Below are 19,280 nucleotides of genomic sequence, written 5' to 3' on the forward strand. Positions count from 1 at the left end.
CGAGCATCTCGTCTGATTTCTGTGTGTCGTCCTCCACCTGTTAAAAAACTTTTTCGGGTGTGTCAGTCCTTTATTCAAGCTATGCAATATCTAGTTTTACCTCTTGGAGGGACTGTTTCATGTCTTCCTTCAGCGTCTTGAACTGTTCCTGAATGGATAGTAAAAATTGACTCTGCAGTTCCTTGAAGCAGTTTTGCATGTCTGCTTTGATCATGGTGCTGTCCCCCATGTTTGATTGTGCTGCGTCGTGTGGATCTCTTGCGGTTTCCCCTTTTCTTGTCGATGTTGTGTCGTCCGTAGACCAGAGTTGCCTCAAGCTTCTGTTCTGTTTTCTTTGGGGGATGGTGGGGGGGGGTGGGGCAGGGGTTACGCTGGGGTTTTTGCTCTGGACTTGGACGGACATCAAAGCTACTGTGATGGCCTTCTCCCTGTTCTCCTTCTATTGCCCGGTTCCTCGTTCACAATCTTGGTCTTTGCAGGAGTGCGTCCAATAGATTTCCCTTTGTGCGTGCCCTTTGTTAGGGAGGACTTTCCTGAGTGGCCGGGGCCCTGTCCTCTTATGGTCGTGGGTTAATTACCTCTCATGGAGTTCCTGTCAATGTCCTTCCCACCTTGGCCATGGAGGGTGGTTTCCCTTCGGGATCTTGGTCTGTTGAACCTTCTCGTTGGTTTCGTATATCGTGTCAGTTTGGCCTTTTCCGGATTGGCCCTTCTTCCGTTGATTGCTGCTCCGTGGTCCTCGTGCCTTGCTGGTGGCTACTGATCTTGGTCCCTGTCGGGGCCTGTATTGCTTCGTGGCTTCAGGGTTTGTTATTCATGCTGCAGTCTCCCCCTGTTGCCTTCTTGTCCGGCCCCTTCCTTGATCGGCCCCTCTTGCTTTGGGGCTCTGTGGGGAGTGGTCTCTGGTGGTGGTGGATGTGGCCCAGTGGGTGAGCCTAGCTTCGTCGCCTTGCAGTTGGGCTCCCCGCTCTTAATTGTATTGCGGGCACGAAGGCCAGCGTTCTGCGCCTGCTTAGGTTGTTCTGTGCTCATGCGGGGTGTTCCCAGTTCGCCGTTTCAATTATTTGAATGCCTCTGGTCGGGGCCAACGTGGGCTACTGTTTATGCGCTTGCTTTGGGGTGAGCCGTGGCGGTTCTTGATTTATACTGTACTCGCTGTGCGTCCATGGCCCCTCACGCCCGCCGTCTGTTTTCCCTTGTCCATTGCAAGGTGTTGCTTGTCTTGCTATGTTGGTGAGGCTACTGTGCTGCGTGGTTGTCCTTTTGAGCACTGCTGGCCTTTCTGCTATGTGCTCGGTGTGCCTCATAGTCTGGGGCGCATCTCTCTGAGTTCTGGCTGTGTTCCCATGAGGGAGGGCGGGCCTCTGGTCTAGCCACTGGGTTTCCCCGTTGCCGGCTGGTGATCTTCTCTCGGCATGCTTTTTGTGTTGATTTCGAAGGACATGGGGTGGGGGGCGGGGGGGGAATGGAGCAGCTGCTGAGCGGAGCCTTCCATCCTTGCTTTCCGCGATGCTGTTACGTGGGCCAGATCCTTCGGCCGGGCTGGTCTTTGTTCTCTTTGGCTTCCCCCGCAACTGGCGGAGCGGTGCTCTACTGCCCGATGGTCAGATTACCTTCCGGAGCTGGGTTGCAATTGTTCACTGCTCCCACCTTTTTGTTAGGAGTCCCAGAGCGCTTGGCTTCGTGGCAGAATGCTTTCCTCTTCTCTGCATCTTTCCGGGAGCCGATCCAGTCTGCATGTTGTGGTGTCCTTTCTCGCCCGGCGAGGTTTCGGGAGCTTCCGAGTCTTTCTTTTACATTGCGCTTTCCGCAGCAGGAGGCTTCTGTCGAACTGATGCTTGTAGAGCTCTTCACTTTTGTAGAGATGGGGCTTGGAATTGCCCGGAAAGCTTGGTTGTGGTGCTCATTGTTGCGGCCCGGCAGGGAGAGACTCCTATGCATGTCCTCCTCTGCCGGGTGCCATTTTGGAATCTCCCAACCCTTTTTTAAACTGAATTGCCTAAAAGTTTGATGTTCTGGACAAAGTTTCCTCCCGTCAGTACAGAGTTCAAGGAGTTTTCATGATTGCTACAAAATGGGAGTCGGTCTCCCTGCTGTCCTTGGATAACGATTTTCTTGTGGGATGGCTGTTTTCTGGATCTGATAACCATGTGGTTTGACAAGACAGATGCTGATGAGAAATATATTTTCCACTCTGGTTCATGAAGAGGAGCCTCTTTGTAAGAAAGAATGAGTATCAAGCTCTTCTCCCATTGCTATCTTGATGTGACTTGGTAGATGTTTTCTCCAGAATCTTTGCATCCTGATTTCAAATGTTCTGAGAATCATCAAAGCAGACTGTTTGGGGGTTTACAGGCAGGCTCTCCACCAAGACCAGGGAAGAATACACTGTTATATCTTCAACTAATGAATCTGTTGGCCACCCTTCTTGCAAAAAACGGCTCATGAAGACTACTAGATGAGGTTTAGAATGTAGCTCTAGTTGGAATTGGCATAATTAGTGCATTCTTAACTAGTGTAATGCCACTGACACAGTAACACTTAAAATAATAAGGTATATTTTATTTTTGGCTTGAGTATAGGAAAGTTTTCTACGATCTACCGAGTTATGCTTAAAAACACATGGCCGAACCGTAGGGACAATAAAAAAAAAGTCCCAGAACTCTCCTTTAATACATTTCTAAATTAGCCAGCTATCAATTCCAAGCTAGTACTTTGTATCCTAGATTTGGGCATTTAAGGATATATGCGTGCAAGTCCAAGAGAACTCTTCATAGTGTGAGACTTGTTCTAAGGTTTAACATTTCAGTAAATTAACAATCCTATGCCTTTCACTTAAGCGGTGGATTTGTTGGGAAAGTCAATATTCCAAGGCATCCATCTTTTATGTTTTATTTTTTTTTAAACGTGTTTATTTTAAACAGGCAGGTTATGGCAATACAAAGCTTAATCACTTGCGACATGTAGCATACAGTAATACCATTTGACGCTCCTCCCACCCCACCCCTCGGGCTCAAGTTCCTTCTTCACTTCCCTGTATGGGGTCTCCATCCCGAATAGTTCTCCTGGCCAGTTGGGGCTTGAAAGTCAGGGCTGGGAACCTCTGGTCAAACTCCAGTACCGGACCCCAGATGTTGCGAAAGCGATGCAAGGTGCCTGTTCTGGCAGCCGTTGTCAGATAGATCTGTTATATCCTCTTCCACTTGTGAAGAGTCTGATTCCCTCTCCTCACCTCTGATTTTCCAGTGTAATGCAAGCTTCGGGTTATCCTGGGTTCGAGTCTTCACCTTTTTTTTTATGTAGATAAGGATGACCGTGAAAGGACGCCACAGTGACACCCAATGGGTGAACTGTGGCTGCCCTCCTCAGCCGTTGAACAGTGGGGAAAAAGCCAGTGGCATAAAAAACCCCAGTAAGGTACTCATCTGCTGATGAGATGTGTTGCGATCAGGAAACTCCAGGGGTAGCAAACAAAGTATGAACTGCAGTAGAGTGCCAGAGAAACACAGGTAGAAAGTTCCGGTAGCGCCAAATCAATCGAGGAAGAGGCAAGCAATCCGTTGGACAGGCAGAGGTCGATACACAGAAAGAACCAGGATAAAGCCAATCAGGAAGAGGTCGATAGACTGGATGACAGAGGACTGAAGGCGGGGGGGGAGGGGGGTGTGAGTAGAAAGTAGTGAAAGAAGACGAGCCTGAGGGAAAACAACACAAGACCGGAGGAAGGGACGGGCGGAAGACGGGAGCGGAAAAGTAGTAGGAGGAAAACGGAGGCGAGAGGATTAGCTGGAAAGAAGAAAGGGATGAAGTAGAACGGGGAGACGAGAACCGGGAGGGAGACAAAAGTCTGAGGAGCGAAGTACGAGGGGTACGGCAGCACAGGCGATCAGAGGAACTGTTCGTTGCAACGCATCCGACACCGGAAGTGGGAGGCTAAAGAGCCGGCGTCGGAATGCGTAGAGCAAAAAGACTAGACCCGTACTCTGCGCTTCGCTGTGCGTGAAGGAACCAGCAATGGAGGACGCAGCTTCCATTTAGACCAAAGCCGCCAGGTTCCCTGAGGTGTGACAGCCGTCGCCTTCTCGGCGATCAGGATGTCCCAGACTTTCATCCACCAGAAAGGCACGAGAGGGCCTTTCCGTCGTTTTCCAGGTGCGGGCTATCACGTTCCTACCCGCAAGTAGGCATTGTGACAATAGTTTGGCCTTGGGGCCAGACCTGGGGTAGATCCCGGGGATCGAAGCTCCAAGGAGGATAGGCTCGGGGGCCAAGGGCAGTCGCACCTGAGTGATGTCCGCCATCATCGCCAGGCATTGTTTCCAAAAGGCTTGGGCCTTGGGGCAGGACCACCACATGTGGAAGTAGGAGCCTATTCGGCCACACTGCCTCCAGCATTGAGGCTTGATCGTGTAGAGTTCATGGGGTGGAGTCTTGGGGGGAGGGTAGTACCACCGGAGGAGGATCTTGTAGGCGCACTCTCTTCGTGATGCATGATGAGGAGGTGTGAGCCCGGGACCAGATGTCAACCCACTGTTGGTCTTCAATCGGATGGCCGAGGTCCGCCTCCCATAGGGCCATGTACTGGGTCTTGGAGGTTAGGAAGTCCGTTTGGAGGTGCTTGTACAGGGTGGAGATTCTTCCTTGGGGCGGAAGCTCCTTAAGGGTCAATTCGATGGCTGTGGGGGGACGAGTAGCCGCCTGGCGAGTCTGTGGATGGGTGCACCAGTGGCATAGCTGGGTATATGTGAACCTATCTCGTTCCTGGATCCCAAAGAGTTCTTTGCATCGCTCAAAGGTGCAGGGTTGGCCCCCTTCAAAAAGTTGACCCAAGGTCTCTAGGCCTCCTGCAATCCAGGCCTTAGAATTCTGGGGAGACCGACCAGGAGAGAAGGTCAGGTTCATGAACACTGGGGAGAGGGGGCTGAGCCCCGTCGGGATCCTCTTCTGTTTCAACGCCTTGTCCCACACCGAAATGGTGTTTGGTGGATGCCAGGAGATTCTGCCACTGTCGCCGTTCCGGAGGGGGGACATGTGGGAGAAAGCGTAGTGGGAGGGGCAGCTGCGCTTGTTCGAGGTCTACCCATCTAGGGCGGTTAGTAAGGACTTGCCATGATTGGATACAAGACAGGTGAGCCGCCATTTGGTATTTCTGCAAGTCAGGGACCCCGAGCCCACCCAATTTCGCGTTGCCCAGCATCGTGGATTTAGGGATCCTGTGCTGTTTCCCCCCTCCAAATAAACTGCAGCATTTTCTTCTGTAAGCGTTGAAGGGCTGGCTCTGGGATCGGCACCGGGATTGTGGAGCATGCATACAGAAATCTTGGTAGTAAGTTCATTTTACAGGCTGTAATACGACCCATCAGCGATATCTCCTGTGTCGCCCAGCGTCTCAAATCTGCCTCCAAGTTTGTCAATGCATCCTTTTGATGTTGGATCGTATCCTGCAAATGCAAGTTACAAACGTGACCACCATTCCTAAGGTTGGCCAGCAGCTCATTCAACCGGAGCTCAGTAGTTCTGCAGTCTGCACAACAGTCTTATGGTTTTATAATCATGGTGTCTGAAAACCTGTATATTTAAGAGCAAACTCGTAGCAATGCTCATTCATCCAGCAGTATTTTAAAGTCTACTTCCTAAAAGGTTCATCTGGCCTATGTTGACACCAACTCTTTGTTAAACTATTCCCGGTAGTTGAGGATGAAATGTAACTGAGCATAAGAGTAAGTGACAACCACATGTAACTCTTGCATTTATAGTCCATCCACTTCCCCCATTCCCAAATACCACTTCACATCTTTTTGGAGTTACTACCCTCTACTTTTGCCCAATTTCCATCTTTGAAACGGAAGGGCAGGGTGTATGAAAGGAAGTGATGAGGAGACAGGAAATCTTTGCATCCCTGCCATCATGTACTTAACCGGTGGGAAAGATTGTTGTGCCACAAAGTGGTGGCAGGTTCCATACATTGATGCAATGGAGAGGTTCTGTACAGAGATTATTTGTTTTTCAAGATTCTTGTTCTACCATTTGCCAGATTATTTACTATGATTTCCATTCTCTTTTCAGATGTAGACCTTTCTCTTCTTGTGTCATTTAACAAGATGAAAAAGCTGACCACTGATGCAAAATTAATTGCCAGAGCCCTGAAAAGCTCATCGGTTGTGGAGGTAAATGTTTGGTACTGCTTTGTTTGCTGCAGCTATTCTTGTGTTAGGAATTAGAAATGGGTGTTTTTTTTTTTTTTTTTTGGGCGCATGATGATAGAGTATGATTAAAGATTGTTTTCATTTTAGTTGAACTTGGAAGGAACTAAAATCAGAAGAAAATTGCCTCTGGGAGATAAGCCTCAAGATGTGGATGAGCGTACAGTATATGTGGTAAGTGTTCATATTTCAGTGTTTCAGGTCTGGTACTTTTTATGTTTGTTTGCTTAGTGGTATTCATTGTCTTCTCTATTGTGTGGCGAGCCAGAAGTAGTCGGACAACGTAATGCCATAACTTAACGGGTTTCATTTAAATAAAAGGAAAACCCTTATCCTGACCCATTACTAAAAGGGAAATTCCCTACCTATAACTAATGGCGCTTGTCAGTCCAACAAAGTCTTCCATTCCAATCCAATCTATAAACTAGCCCTGCCAGTTTAAAAAATAAACAGAAAGGAGGAGACCAGAACACAGTCTCTAGTTTAGGCTTCTGCCTGGCCCAGCATTGGAGGTTTCCCAACAGTTCAAACCAATTCAAATAGTTCTTCAATATGCTTTCTCTTGTAACAAGTTCCTTGCAAAACAAGTCTCTTCCCTGGAGTCTAGTGACTCTGTGCAAGGCTAGTTTCTTCTCAGGTTTTGGGTGTAGTGTAGGCACTGGTCTACTCGGATTGTTTCAGTTTTCACAATCTTGCCAATTTCTTTAGCTTGCATGTAAAACAAATGTTCTGTTTTTATTTCCACCTGGTTCACATGGGGCCCCTTGCCCCATTCGCTCTCTCTGACTCTTGTGGATTTGCCCAACTGGTATATATGGGAGGTATGGCGCTGTGCTTTAGATTTACCATGGTACTTGTCACTCCGTGTTTATCAAGCCCCCTTAACCTTGGAGGTTCTTTAAAGTTACATCCAACAAACTTATATTCCTTGTCTTCTGATATGTATGGGGCTCTTGCAGGCAAAATGATACCTCCACATGTAGTGCGTGTGCGAAAATGAGCTAAAAAGAACATGGCACTGATGCACAGCCATTTTGGACATTCACTTCCATCACCGCAATGAAAGCCTACGTTTTCGTGGTCTCAGTAAGTAAACGTGCATTTCTGCAGCGGAGGCAAGGTCACATAATGTCAGATGAACTAACTGTGGGGAATAGTTTTTGGATTGTCTACCGAAGGACGAGCCAGAAAGGGAGTCGGAGCACCCTGCAGGTGCAGTGATAAGGGGTACTGGGAAAGAAGGCAAGGAAGAGAAGCTGGTTTTTTCCACTTCGAACTGTAATTTTCCACTCTTGGCTTCTCATGCTTGTCTGCTCTCCGGCCGAGGGCAGTCTGGTAACCAATGAGGGTCGGGGATCCCCCCATAAAGAGAAGAGGTATTCCTCTTGGGAAGACGGATAGATTTTGGACCCCCCGAATGATGCAGTCTCGCTGAGAGGGAGGACGATCCGCTTCAGACCCCGTTAGTACGAGTGATTCTCTGCCTACCTGCTCTGGGACTAAGCAGTGTTGTGGCCGATATGAAGGTGTCTTCTGCAACCATATTAACGGTGAAGCTCTTTTTCTATGTTTATGTATAATTGACTATATGTTGTGTATGTATAACGAGTGAATACAGAGCCTATAACAAGCCATTTTATTTTCTTAACGAATGGTCTACAGTGTGGTTCCTTGCCTATCTGAGTCCAATAACTTGTTTTGTTAGGGTCTATGGGGGGATGTAAGTTCAAGGTCGCTACACATGACCAAGGAAAGCAAAATACCACCCGAGGGATGGGATTTAAACATAGTTTTACAAAACTCATGGGGGCACAGTTTAAACCTATGCACAAGGCCATGCTGGCATTTCTAATAGCTGTTGCATCCATCAGAAGAGTTTGGAAGCTTCCATCATTGTCGGTAACCAAGCCTATCATCTCAATGCATAAACACAAAGTAGTGCTTGGCCCCCACCCACACTTCTATTGAGGTGATCAGGAAAGGTCCCCACGATCAAGAGGGGTTTATGTTGCACGTGCCATATTTGTTACTGGGGCGTACTGGGTGCGATGTTGCAATTTCATATGTATCCAGTGTAGTTAATTATGAATGGGATATGTTACTTTAGTGCCGATTTCAAACATCCCCTGCCCAACAAAACTCTTGGAAACCTATGTATATAAACCAACCCAAGAACACGTAGAAAAACGCCACCTGCTTGACCAAGCTCAAGTCGGTTTCAGACCTGCAAGAGGAACGGAAACAGCACTACTATCCATCTGGGACAACCTAAAAACTAATGCAGACTCAAACACAACCTCAGCCCTTATTCTGCTAGACCTCTCCGCAGCCTTCGACACAGCCATGAGACCCTAACCAAAAGACTAGAAGACATAGGCATAACAGGCACAGGACTACTCTTTCCTAGCAGGCAGAACAGAAACCGTATGGATTAAACCCTTCAAATCCACCCCACGAGTTAACGACTGTGTAGTGCCACAAGAATCCTCGCTATCACCACTGTACTTCAACATCTACCAGACTCCAGTTATCAGAATATTCAAAAAATACAACATTACATGCTACAACTATGCAGATGATACTCAAATCATCTACAAAATCAGACACCCAAGCGGATCATTCAACCCAATCGAATGTCTAAAAGAAGTCTTCAACTGGATGAAAGCCAACCACCTGAAAATCAACCCAGGAAAGACATAAATCATGATCATATCCAAAGACCAAGAGAACGAAACCGCCATCCCATGGCCAACAGAAATGGGAACCGCACCATCACCATCTAAGGTAGTACAAAATCTGTGAGTCCTAATGGACAACACCCTAACCGTAGAACCACAAATAAATGCAACAGTCAAATGCTGTTTCCTCCTCCCACATGGCAAGAAGAATCCTACCTTTCCTCTCCTTCTGTCATGATTGCTACTCATGACCACCTCGGAGGTAACAGCCCCCTGACAGCAGTGAGGCGACATCCACCCTACCCCCCCCCCCCCCCAAAGACTCCAAAGGCCTTAAAGAACCATCAGCAAAGGACATGGAGTCAGTCCTGGCGCCTTTGGCGCCAGGCTCATTATTCAGATTGAAGCAAACACCACACTTGGGCCCTTGATCCAACATGGAGGTCCTTATTCCAACTCGGCCCCAAGAACTGAACTTGGCAGTCTGGCGTTTTGGGTGTGGTCGATCTGCTGGCTATATAAGCCACACCCGAACTAGGATTCACGCTTCGCGTTATTCTGCACTCCTGCAGCGTAACGCTCACCGTGTCCAGCTTCTTCCGGATGGCCTTCTTCTGGAGTCTTCTACCTTGATCCCATCGGGAACCTACAAGAACAGCATTAAAGGAAGCTTACCTGTGATCCATCCGCACTTCCTCAGCGCTCGGCGGTCCCGCCATCCCCGGAGTGCTTCACAGCCTGCAAGAACAGCATTACCGAAGGACGCTTACCTGGGAGTAGCTGTTCCTACGTTCATCCTCACTTCCATCAGCGCTCGACGGTTTCTCCATCTCCGAAGCGCTCCGCGACCTGCAAAACAAAAGGACAGCAGATTAATAACCCGCACTCAGCAAGCAACGGGTTCTACATCGCGTGACGCTTCCTGCAAAGGTAACAAGCTAAAGACACCCGAATTCACTCACCTGAATAACCGGGTGTTGGGTTTGTCAGTCCGGTTCGTCAGCGCACTGCATCCTGAGTAGAGAAAGAGAGAAAAGGCAGGTTAGCAAATAAGTCACATTAAGCTGCGCTGCTCTTTGCGCTAAACCACTCGGCATTATCGTCCGGCGCAGCAGCTCCGCCATCAATAACACCTGTGTAAGACAGAAAGAGACTTAATTCAACATCGAAAAGACAGGTGAAGGAACTGAACTAAAAAGACTTACCTGAACGTTATAAGCAGATAAACAGTCGGTGTCGCAGCCGGACTGGACCCGATGCAAAGGGGCACAGGACCAGTGAAGCAACTAGGCCCTCTGAAAGCCCTCAGCTATCACACGCCCCTACGCAGAGACAAAGGACCGAGAGCTCAACATACAAGGAAACAAGTATCAGTCCACCAGCCAACACACAAACAAGCCGAAGGGGGTCCAGGATAGTGCATAGCCTCTCTGTCGTGTGGCGCTCGTGTGGATACCAGGTGAGCGTAAAACTTTTACGCACAAAACACTATCGTCGCCCTCCTCATGTAAAGAATAGACTATGCAAACAGCCTCTACCTCGGAATACCAGAATATCTCCTGAAGAAACTACAACGGTTCCAAAATACAGCAGCCAGACTACTCAAACTATCCAGAAGAGACCACATCACTTCTGCCCTAAAAACACTACTCTGGCTCCCAGTAAAACATTGCATCACCTTCAAAACAATGTGCATAACACACAGGGCAATCAGTGGACAAGGAGCAGAATTCCTAAAAAAGAAAATAACAATCTACAAGCCAACGAGACTCCTCAGGTCAAGCAACGAAATCCGCCTGGAACTAAAACCATACTTTAAGAAAAAACTTGGTGGCACGTACTTCTACCGCTTAGCTGCAAAAACCTGGAACAACATCCCAAAAGAAATAAGAAACACCAAAGATCACCTAAAATTCAGTAAATTACTAAAAACCTGGCTCTTCAACACCACTAACCCAAACTGAAAACCGAAACAACAGAAAGGAAAAAGGAAGACTAAACTTAAGAGGACACTGACCACTCCCAGAACCAACTAAGAAACTCCCACAACACCTAGACAGGTGACACCAAGTAAAACGGAGCACAAGCGACACCCATAAAGACAAAATCAACAATCCCAGTCAATTCCGCCCAACTTCCTCACTCGCCCGTTAGCTGCTACCATGTACCACAATGCTATAGAATTGTCAAAATATTAGCAATTACCACACTGAGTTGTGGACATTAGCAGGTACACTGGCCTTATGAGTGGGAAAGGAAGACTGGTAAGGTTATGAAGGAAGTTGATGGAAGTGGGGGCCTGATGTGAAAGGGACCGTGAATACCAGACGAGCACAGATCGGGACCGAGGCACAGAAATGTTCCCACAACCCATCTGGGGAGATTACGCAAACCCAGCGCCTCAATTCAAGATGAAATGCCAACTAATCATTTCCACTACCAATTTCCCCCTCTCATACTCCAAACCAAACACAACCACAAACCTACAGCACAACAAACCGCACTAACTTTACTACATTGCAAAAACAAAACAAAAAACACATAGACTTGCACAACGGTACATAACGACTACCGGCCGCAAACACCCCAGGCCTAGCCAACGGAACCAGCGGGATGAGGCCACCAACAGCACATCACTGCTTTCTTGCACTTTTCTAGCTTCCCCCACTAACTCACCCTCCCTCTTTCAGAGCCGCCAGGGGACCACTTCGTTGGTGATAGTGCACGGTACAAATGTCCTTTAACATTACAGTTTGGTTAAAGTTGATACATATTAGATTGCACGAGTGTAGAAATATAAAATGCTGAAACCACAAAATTAAATATAAATAGGATTCAGACATATGCTATGGAGTGCCCAGGAGTAGGCAATGAGGAGTTCTTATAATGCGCATGCAAGAAAGGGGGCCTGTCCCGAAGAACCCACTGTAAAGGAAAGGGAGTGTTTATTTAACATGCATACACACTGAGAAAACATAATAAGGGGATTTATGTATCTATATGTAGTGGGTTTTTATGAATTCATTCAAACACTGCAACAAGTTGTTTGTGTGGTGGATTTCAGAAGGCTGGAAAAGTCTAGTTCTGCAGGTTTGGGGGTTGTCGGAGAACAAATGAGTAACCAAGTGGAAGGAAGGCATCGTATCAACAGTACGACAGACAAAAAAGACCACAGTTCAAGGGTGTTTATTGAACGTCAAAAAAAGGTTTGAGAAGACACCCATCTAATCCTAAATCTACAGATGAGAGCAAACCACAACCATCAAATAATAACGTGGTCCTCGTAGTGTATTGTCAAAATAATAGGGCCTATACTAAAACTAAACCTATTGCCAATCCTTGCCTCTAAATACAAATAATGTGGGAAACAATATGACGGGAAGAAGTGTTCACACAGTGATATGTTGGGATGTTCAGGCCGTTGGCCTCCCTTCCCCACGGGATGTGGCGGTACACTCGAGCTTAGCACAATCTCTGGATTCTCTAGCATGAGGATACAGTTCAATCATTAGCATCAGTGTCTTCTGTGCTCAAGTCTCATTGCCTTTCAAAGTCTCTTCATTCAGAGGGCCTGACGAACAAAACTGTTCTTTTCCTCTTTCAGATTATCACAAGTATTCTAGTTCTTGGGCGATTCGCTATTCACCTCGAATCCCCCTCAGCTGGGCTCAGATCCTTTCACCACAATGGTCTTATATTATTTATCCATCTAATTCCTTGTAGGGTATTCTTTCTCGGGTGACTCACGGTTCACCCTGGATCCCCCTCAGTTGGACTCAGATCTCAGATCCCCTTTGGTCGGGCTCAGATTCCCTTTAACACAAAGTTCATAACTTTACACAAACTTGCTTTAACAAAAAAGCTTTTAGCTGATCTCCCTCCACTGAGCTCTGACCAACTGCCTATAACATTTCATCAACTATCAAAGACATTCGAATGTGCTCAGGGTTTTTCCTTGACCCGTTGCAGGACCACTTCAATTTCACAATTCTTTATCACTCTTAACATTTGCTACCTTTCAGCCGGATACCTAACAGACTTTCGAATGTGGACCCACGTGGTGCCGGACCAATGTCTACGGTATTGTATCTTGGCTTCAAAGTTCAATCACTCATCCGCTAATTAATTGTGTTCGCGTCGCTTGCCACATAGGCTTAATACCCTGTTCTCTTCCAATTTCATCATACAATGTTGTTGCTTCAACAGACTGGTCTGGTATCGGTCTCCCCAACTCACCGGATGTGCTGACTTCACTGACGCTGCTTTGTTGTAGGAGCCAAGGACAGTACCACAGCGGCCAACAATTCTCCCTGCCTTGACTCTCGACGCAGGAAAGCCCTGGGTACTCTGACACACAATGCAGCATTCTTCAGATTAGATTCCTGGTCCTTATAGTTCCTATTCTTGAAGGTTCCTGAAAGTAACAGTCTTTCGTTGAAACGGTCAAGGGCACTTCCCTCCTTGCAATCCCCTCCGGTTTTGCCGTCTTTCACCTTGTATTAAACTCCCATATTGGAACCGCTGCTTCCTCGTGTGCTTTACCTTGCTCAGAGTGTTCTTTCGTGCTCTGGGTTTTATCTGTGTAGGGGAAGTGTGATGGAAGTCAGGTGTGTGCAATGGTCCGGTATTGCCTGTCCATTGTATTGCGACATGTTAGGTAAATGGCTCTGGTGTTGGTCTGTCTTCTCTCACAGTGAAGCTGTCTGTGAGAAAGTGTTTGTTAAAGTGTTCATTTTGGTAAAGGGGTGCGGACAGAGTTCCTAAGTATCCTACCTGGTAGGATGGGGTGAAGGTGTTATAGGGACGGGGGTACTGCGTCTCGCCATCCAGTGTCCCACTTCCACTCCTCAAGGACCCCTCACCCAGATGATCCTCCTGCACTGGTCCACCCCCATGAACTGGATCCAAAAGCGGTGGCTGTGTCCTGACCACCTGGATGACCGATCCCAAAGGACTAGCTTGTGAGACACCTTCAGGTTTCTCACACAAGCAGATGATCAGCCATTGAGCAGAACAAGGTTTATGATTCAGTGGTTCCGCAGGGAACGGATGTAATCTCGCTCGGGTGCATTGAAGTCTTACAGAGGGATCTGGACATCTGTTTGACTAGCAATAAATGTGGGGTGAAACGCCCCCGAGGCCATGGTGTCGGATACTCGATTGTTTTCTCAGAGTGGAACTGGATGCGTAATCGAATGGTAGTCGTATAAATTAGAATATTTCAATGGAGTCAGTGAGCCGGGGCTAGTTTAAAAGAGAATCTGTTTACTCTGCCTTCTTCATATCATTTGAAGTATCTGTGAACCATGAGCAATTAGGAGTACGTTTCAAAGGGAGCAGGCCAGTTGTTACTAGTAATGCATGATATTTCCACACAAATGTTTAAATGTTTGTTGTCATGACTTACCACTGACAAAATCCCAAGCAGGGGTGTGCTATGAATACATTCTGACGATGGTAGTTAAGATAATAAGTGACCAATGAGAATGGAAAAATTGGAGAAAGATGGGATTTCTTTGAAGAGGTTTTGTCCAGTCACCTGTGTTGTGGGTGGATTGTAATAAAATATATGTAGTGTTTTAACTGTGCCACATTGTATATATGTCACCTCATGTGGTTCAGTGAGACTTGGGTTAGTTTGGCGCAATAGAATATTTTAACTGCTCCCCAGACGATTGTACAATGAACTTGCTTTACGTACAAAACGTGCACTTGTCCTCAGGTGGTGGGCCCACTTTGGGTTAAGGTGATTAGGGGCCTGCGACCATGAAGGGACATGAGGCTTTCTGGGACATGGAGGGGGGGGTGTCTCCTGTCCACACAACTTGGCTGCAGCACCTCACTGTGGGGACCAGTCTTGCATGCACAGTGAAAGAGGGGTTTCCGGGTGCCATTATTGTTTTAGGCCTGTTTGTTCCCCGGAGGTGTTACTGTGGCCCAGCTGTGCAGGACGACTTGACGGAGCACCACATCAGTTCTTCAGGTTCGTGTGAGTGCACTTTTGTCGGTTAAAGCAAGAGGAGAAATGGGGGTAGAAGAGGGTTGTTTTCTGATTTCAGGGGTTTGGTAAGGGTAAACTTGGAGTGAGGGTGTGAAGTTAGTCCAGGCTATGGGGATTGAAAGGGTGAGTGTTTTGAAAGAACTGTTTTATGTTGTATATATTTTTTCCTAGGTTGATATTTTAGAGGTGTGAGGTGGTATCCTACCCAGCACGTCTGTTGTGAAGTTTGTCCTGATACCCTTTAGTTTGCTTGTCTGGTTGGCTGCCCTCACCTAGAGGTGGGGGTGGCATCCAGTCCAACCGTACATACCTTCCTGAATTAAACTCATAATTCTTCATTCTGTATTGATTGCACGGGCGGAGACCTCGCCTCGATTTCCTTCGTCGAAGTAGTGAATGGGGAAACTTCCTATAGCCAAGAAGATTTTGTAGTAGAGAAGGCCATATTAGTGATGAAGAGAGCGAGAGCAGTGGTGCTGTAGTGAAAAGCATTGCGCTCCTTCTATGCTCAAGTGAAGGAGATATCTCAGAAATATTGTCCGGCAAGTGTTTTTGATAAGACATGTCAACCACATTGTCTCTTTTGTGTAAGTGAGAAGTAGAATTAAAGCAAGTAGCTGAGCGAGGTAATTGCAGTGTAAGTGAGTACGGCGAATGAGTGCGGGGAATGACTAAGAAGCTGGGAAGAGGTAAAAGGGCAGTTGCTTGGATGAAATTGTTTTTGGTTTTTTGTTCCGCAGGTTCAGCTTCTGTTATTTTTTGTGAAAATGGTTTGGGTAAATTGGGTTGGAGTATGGAGACTCTGCTGAATCATTTGTGTCTAGTACTTCTGGCTATAAGGCGAACGTTCTAAATTATCATTGGGAATGGCTGCAGGAAACTAAGGGGGGAAAATGCTCAATTCTTGACGATCTGAAGGGACCTATGACAAGGGGATATTGGAGAACCTGCATACTTTAACTACAAGGCACAAGGGTTCAAAATTAGAGAAGCAGTTGAACATTTAGAGCCCTGGCGGATGTATGAAAAAGTGTCATAGAAGGGGCCGAAAAAAGCAGGGTGTGGGAATTCCTTCCGCTCCGCCCCCATACGGGTGCGATCCTTTATCGCCTGCAGATGTGTACACTGACCCTGAGTTCAAACCTCCATTCTCCCCCGTGGCCACTCCAGTGTTTGCGAGACAGACACAGGGATGCCTCAATCAGCTGCAATGCCTATGAAATTGGATAGTGAGGAAAGTGGAAGGGTAACTTCTTCAATGGTTCGGGCTACAGAAAGACTTGAGAGCGGAAAGGGAATAACTCCCTGCCCCCCGACTGCTAGGTTAGTAGATATATTAAAGGTGGAAGAAGAAGAGAGAGCGAGGCCAGGAGCTAGAAGATGTCATGATCCCAGCAAAGGAGCACTGTTCCCATTCAGAAATACCAGGGAAGCAAGGAACTTCATATCAGTCAGTGGGTCAACAGTGGCTGCAAGCCTGGCACAAAAGGCATTTGTCTCTTTCATAGCATTGCACCCATAGGCTCACATAGCGCTTATATTGGCTCCATTGTAAACTCACAGCACTATTGCACAGGGGAGCTACTTAAGCCCCGCCTCTGCTGGAGCGCTCGCTTCGCATCTTCTCTCCTGACAGCGGGTAACGCTACCAGCAATCTCCTGACAGAACCTATCAAAGGAAAAAGAAGTTAAGAGATATTAGTTTCCACAGAAAATCAACAGAATTACATAGTTTACTGAAAAGACTTACCGAACCAAATTATTTCCGAATTGTTTTTTCAGTCAGATGTGTTACATAGTCTCTGCATTTTCTGTCAGAAGTTGCATCTTCCTCACAGCAGGCTTTGTTTGCGGTCGCAGTGCTTTCATTCAGAAGTTTTCCTCAGCAGTCTCTGCATCACCTGAAGGTACTTCATCTACAGTTTTCTGAAAACCTGCAAAACAAAAGGTATTTTTGTTAATGCATTGTGAATAAGAAAGACGTTTTACATATGTTGCTTACCTGAAGTCCCAGCAAGTTATTCTTCGCTTAGTTATTACTGCGCTTGTCTTTGAAGGCTACAATTACTCAGTAAGATGAACTCGCGTTCGGAGGGGGCGTTGCTACGAGGGCCATGTAGGAGGACGTGTTCTGGAGGAGCTCCTGTGATCCTGCAACAATCCTGTCAAATAGTGCATTAATGGATGCCTATGATCGTTGAAAATCCACATGCCGGTTTATGAACGGGGCGGCCGTGCCCGCTAAACTTTTGGAGCGTATGAGATGAGCCGCAACAGAGGTCGTCTTCATGGCATGAGATTGTGAGAGGAAGAAGGAGGAGGTAAAATGGCCAACTGAGGGTCAGGACAAAGCTGGCCGCGGGATGGCGAGGCGGCTGTAGCGGACTGGAAGCAAAATTGCATAGCGCAATGAACAGGGCTCCCTGTGACGAGATGCGAGCCTAGATGAGCCCGAATGCCCGAAGTGCGGTGGATGGTGATGTGTGGGGAGCCCGGCATACAGCAGCAGAGGCTCGCGGGCCGCTGGGACAGCTGCAAACCACAGCAGCAGCACCCGCTCGCACGAGCTGGATGGTGGCGGGGGCTGCCTGGGAGCGGGACTATAGCTGCAGAACTGGTGAATAGCTGGGAGGATACAATGTTTCCAATGGGCGCGTAGCCCAAGGAAACGAAACTAGGCAGCGGGGCCCATGATCGGGAGGACACTGGACAGAAGCTGCGATCCGAACTGAAGATGCGGAGTAGAACTGCGGTGAAGGATAGAAGGCAGCGGAGGAAACATGACTGCCTGCTCTGACAGAGCGATTTGGACAGTCACGCAACGGCAGCGCAGGGAGTGAGCGCAAGGCGGTAAGCCGTAGAATCGTGCCCCGTGGGAGTGCACACTGCAACAAAAGGCAGAGGCACAATAAGGAACACTGGTCGCCCGATTGTACAAGAGACACAAGATATGTGGGCCACCCATATGAAGGAAGGGCCGCAGCCCCAGAGCTGACGGGAGGCGCATCGGTTACTCAGTCAGCTGATGCGGATGTTCGGCGGCGGCCCCAGGCGAGAAGTGAAGCGACCGGGTCGTGCCACAATATAAAAAAGCAATAGGACATTGCGAATAAAATGCTTTGTGTGGAATCCTAACAGCATACTGCACTGTATCATAATACCTCCTGGCACAACCACAGTACATTCAACGGCGCACTTTTTTTAAAAATTTGTTTTTATTTAAAGCATTCAGCGTAAAAAAATACAAACTCTTGCTTATATAAAATTTTTCCCTCATCCACATACACAAGCCAAACCTATTATTATTTTCTTTCTTAGTTCTACATCAGATTGGATCCAGGTTTGGCTGTGTATTAACCAGTTTTTGTCCATTGTGTTTTTAAACCATTTCAAGTCTCTTTAACATTGATTCAAGAAAAATCCCTAAGGCTTTAGTAGTTTTCCTATGTGGGTTGTCATATAGGGCTGAGCACCATAGGTCACAATCTAGATTGCATGCTGGAGACAATATTGGTTGTAATAGGCATCCCCTTTCGGTTATAAGTTCAGGGCAAAACATGATTAGGTGCCGAGTCGTTTCATCTTCTTGTTTGCATAATCTACAAAGTTTTTCTTTTACCAGGCCGTATCTGACCAGGTTTATCCTTGTTCTTAGGATGTTCAAGCGGAAGCGCATTATTAGGTCTCTATGCTTCTGATTGGCGCTTTTTTGTAGATATCCTGGCAATATCTGTGGGCATCTAGTTATCTTTTTAGACAGGGTATGATGACTCAAATTCACTCTCGCACGTTCTGTTTCTGCCCAATCAATTGATAGTAAAGTAATTTTGCTCTCTTCGGATGTTGACATAGGGCACTCATTGATACGTTCATATTTTGCAATAGTTCCTTGCATTTCAGTTTCCATTCGTCCATAGGCAAAAAGGAAATTCCTCCTCCTTCCTTCTTTAGTATTTGACATTGTTTTGGACAATGTTCTAGTGAGATTTTTCTATAGGTGGCCAGTGTTTTCCAAACTATTCGAGCTTGCATAGAATATAATCCCAGCTCATGCCGTATAATACTTATTGGGACACATATAGGAATTTTCAGCATTTTACACCAGAATCTGGCTTCAAGTTTGTCCCACGTTTCCCATGGGATCCTCAGGGCCGTTTCTCCCGCGTATGTTACGGTAGGGATTACTTTAGCATTGTAAAATTCTACAATCGGGCAAATGTAGAATTTGCAAAACTTTCTTTTTAGTATTAATGCCTGTGATGTTAGTTGATCTATTTTTCTTTGTAGATGAATCCAAGGTTGCTCACGATTGCTCCCAGGTATTTTGTGTCTTTCACTATTTTTATTGCTTCATTCTCTGTGCCATTTGAAAATGAGTGTTTACAGGCTTCCAGTTTC

At 46.9% G+C, this 19,280-nt stretch overlaps 1 protein-coding gene across 2 annotated transcripts in view; it reads left to right on the plus strand.

The window, feature by feature from the left end:
- Positions 1-19,280, plus strand: part of LARP7 (La ribonucleoprotein 7, transcriptional regulator) — a 681,751-nt gene that overhangs the window by 52,162 nt on the left and 610,309 nt on the right. For both annotated transcript variants that reach the window (XM_069630982.1, XM_069630983.1), the window contains exons 3-4: positions 6,067-6,167; positions 6,294-6,377. In XM_069630982.1, the coding sequence (XP_069487083.1) occupies positions 6,067-6,167; positions 6,294-6,377 (185 nt within the window). The remainder of the gene's footprint in view (positions 1-6,066; positions 6,168-6,293; positions 6,378-19,280) is intronic.

The sequence above is a fragment of the Ambystoma mexicanum genome, chromosome 6q, assembly GCF_040938575.1.
Source record: "Ambystoma mexicanum isolate Mex_15411 chromosome 6q, UKY_AmexF1_1, whole genome shotgun sequence".
Classification (NCBI taxonomy): domain Eukaryota; kingdom Metazoa; phylum Chordata; class Amphibia; order Caudata; family Ambystomatidae; genus Ambystoma; species Ambystoma mexicanum.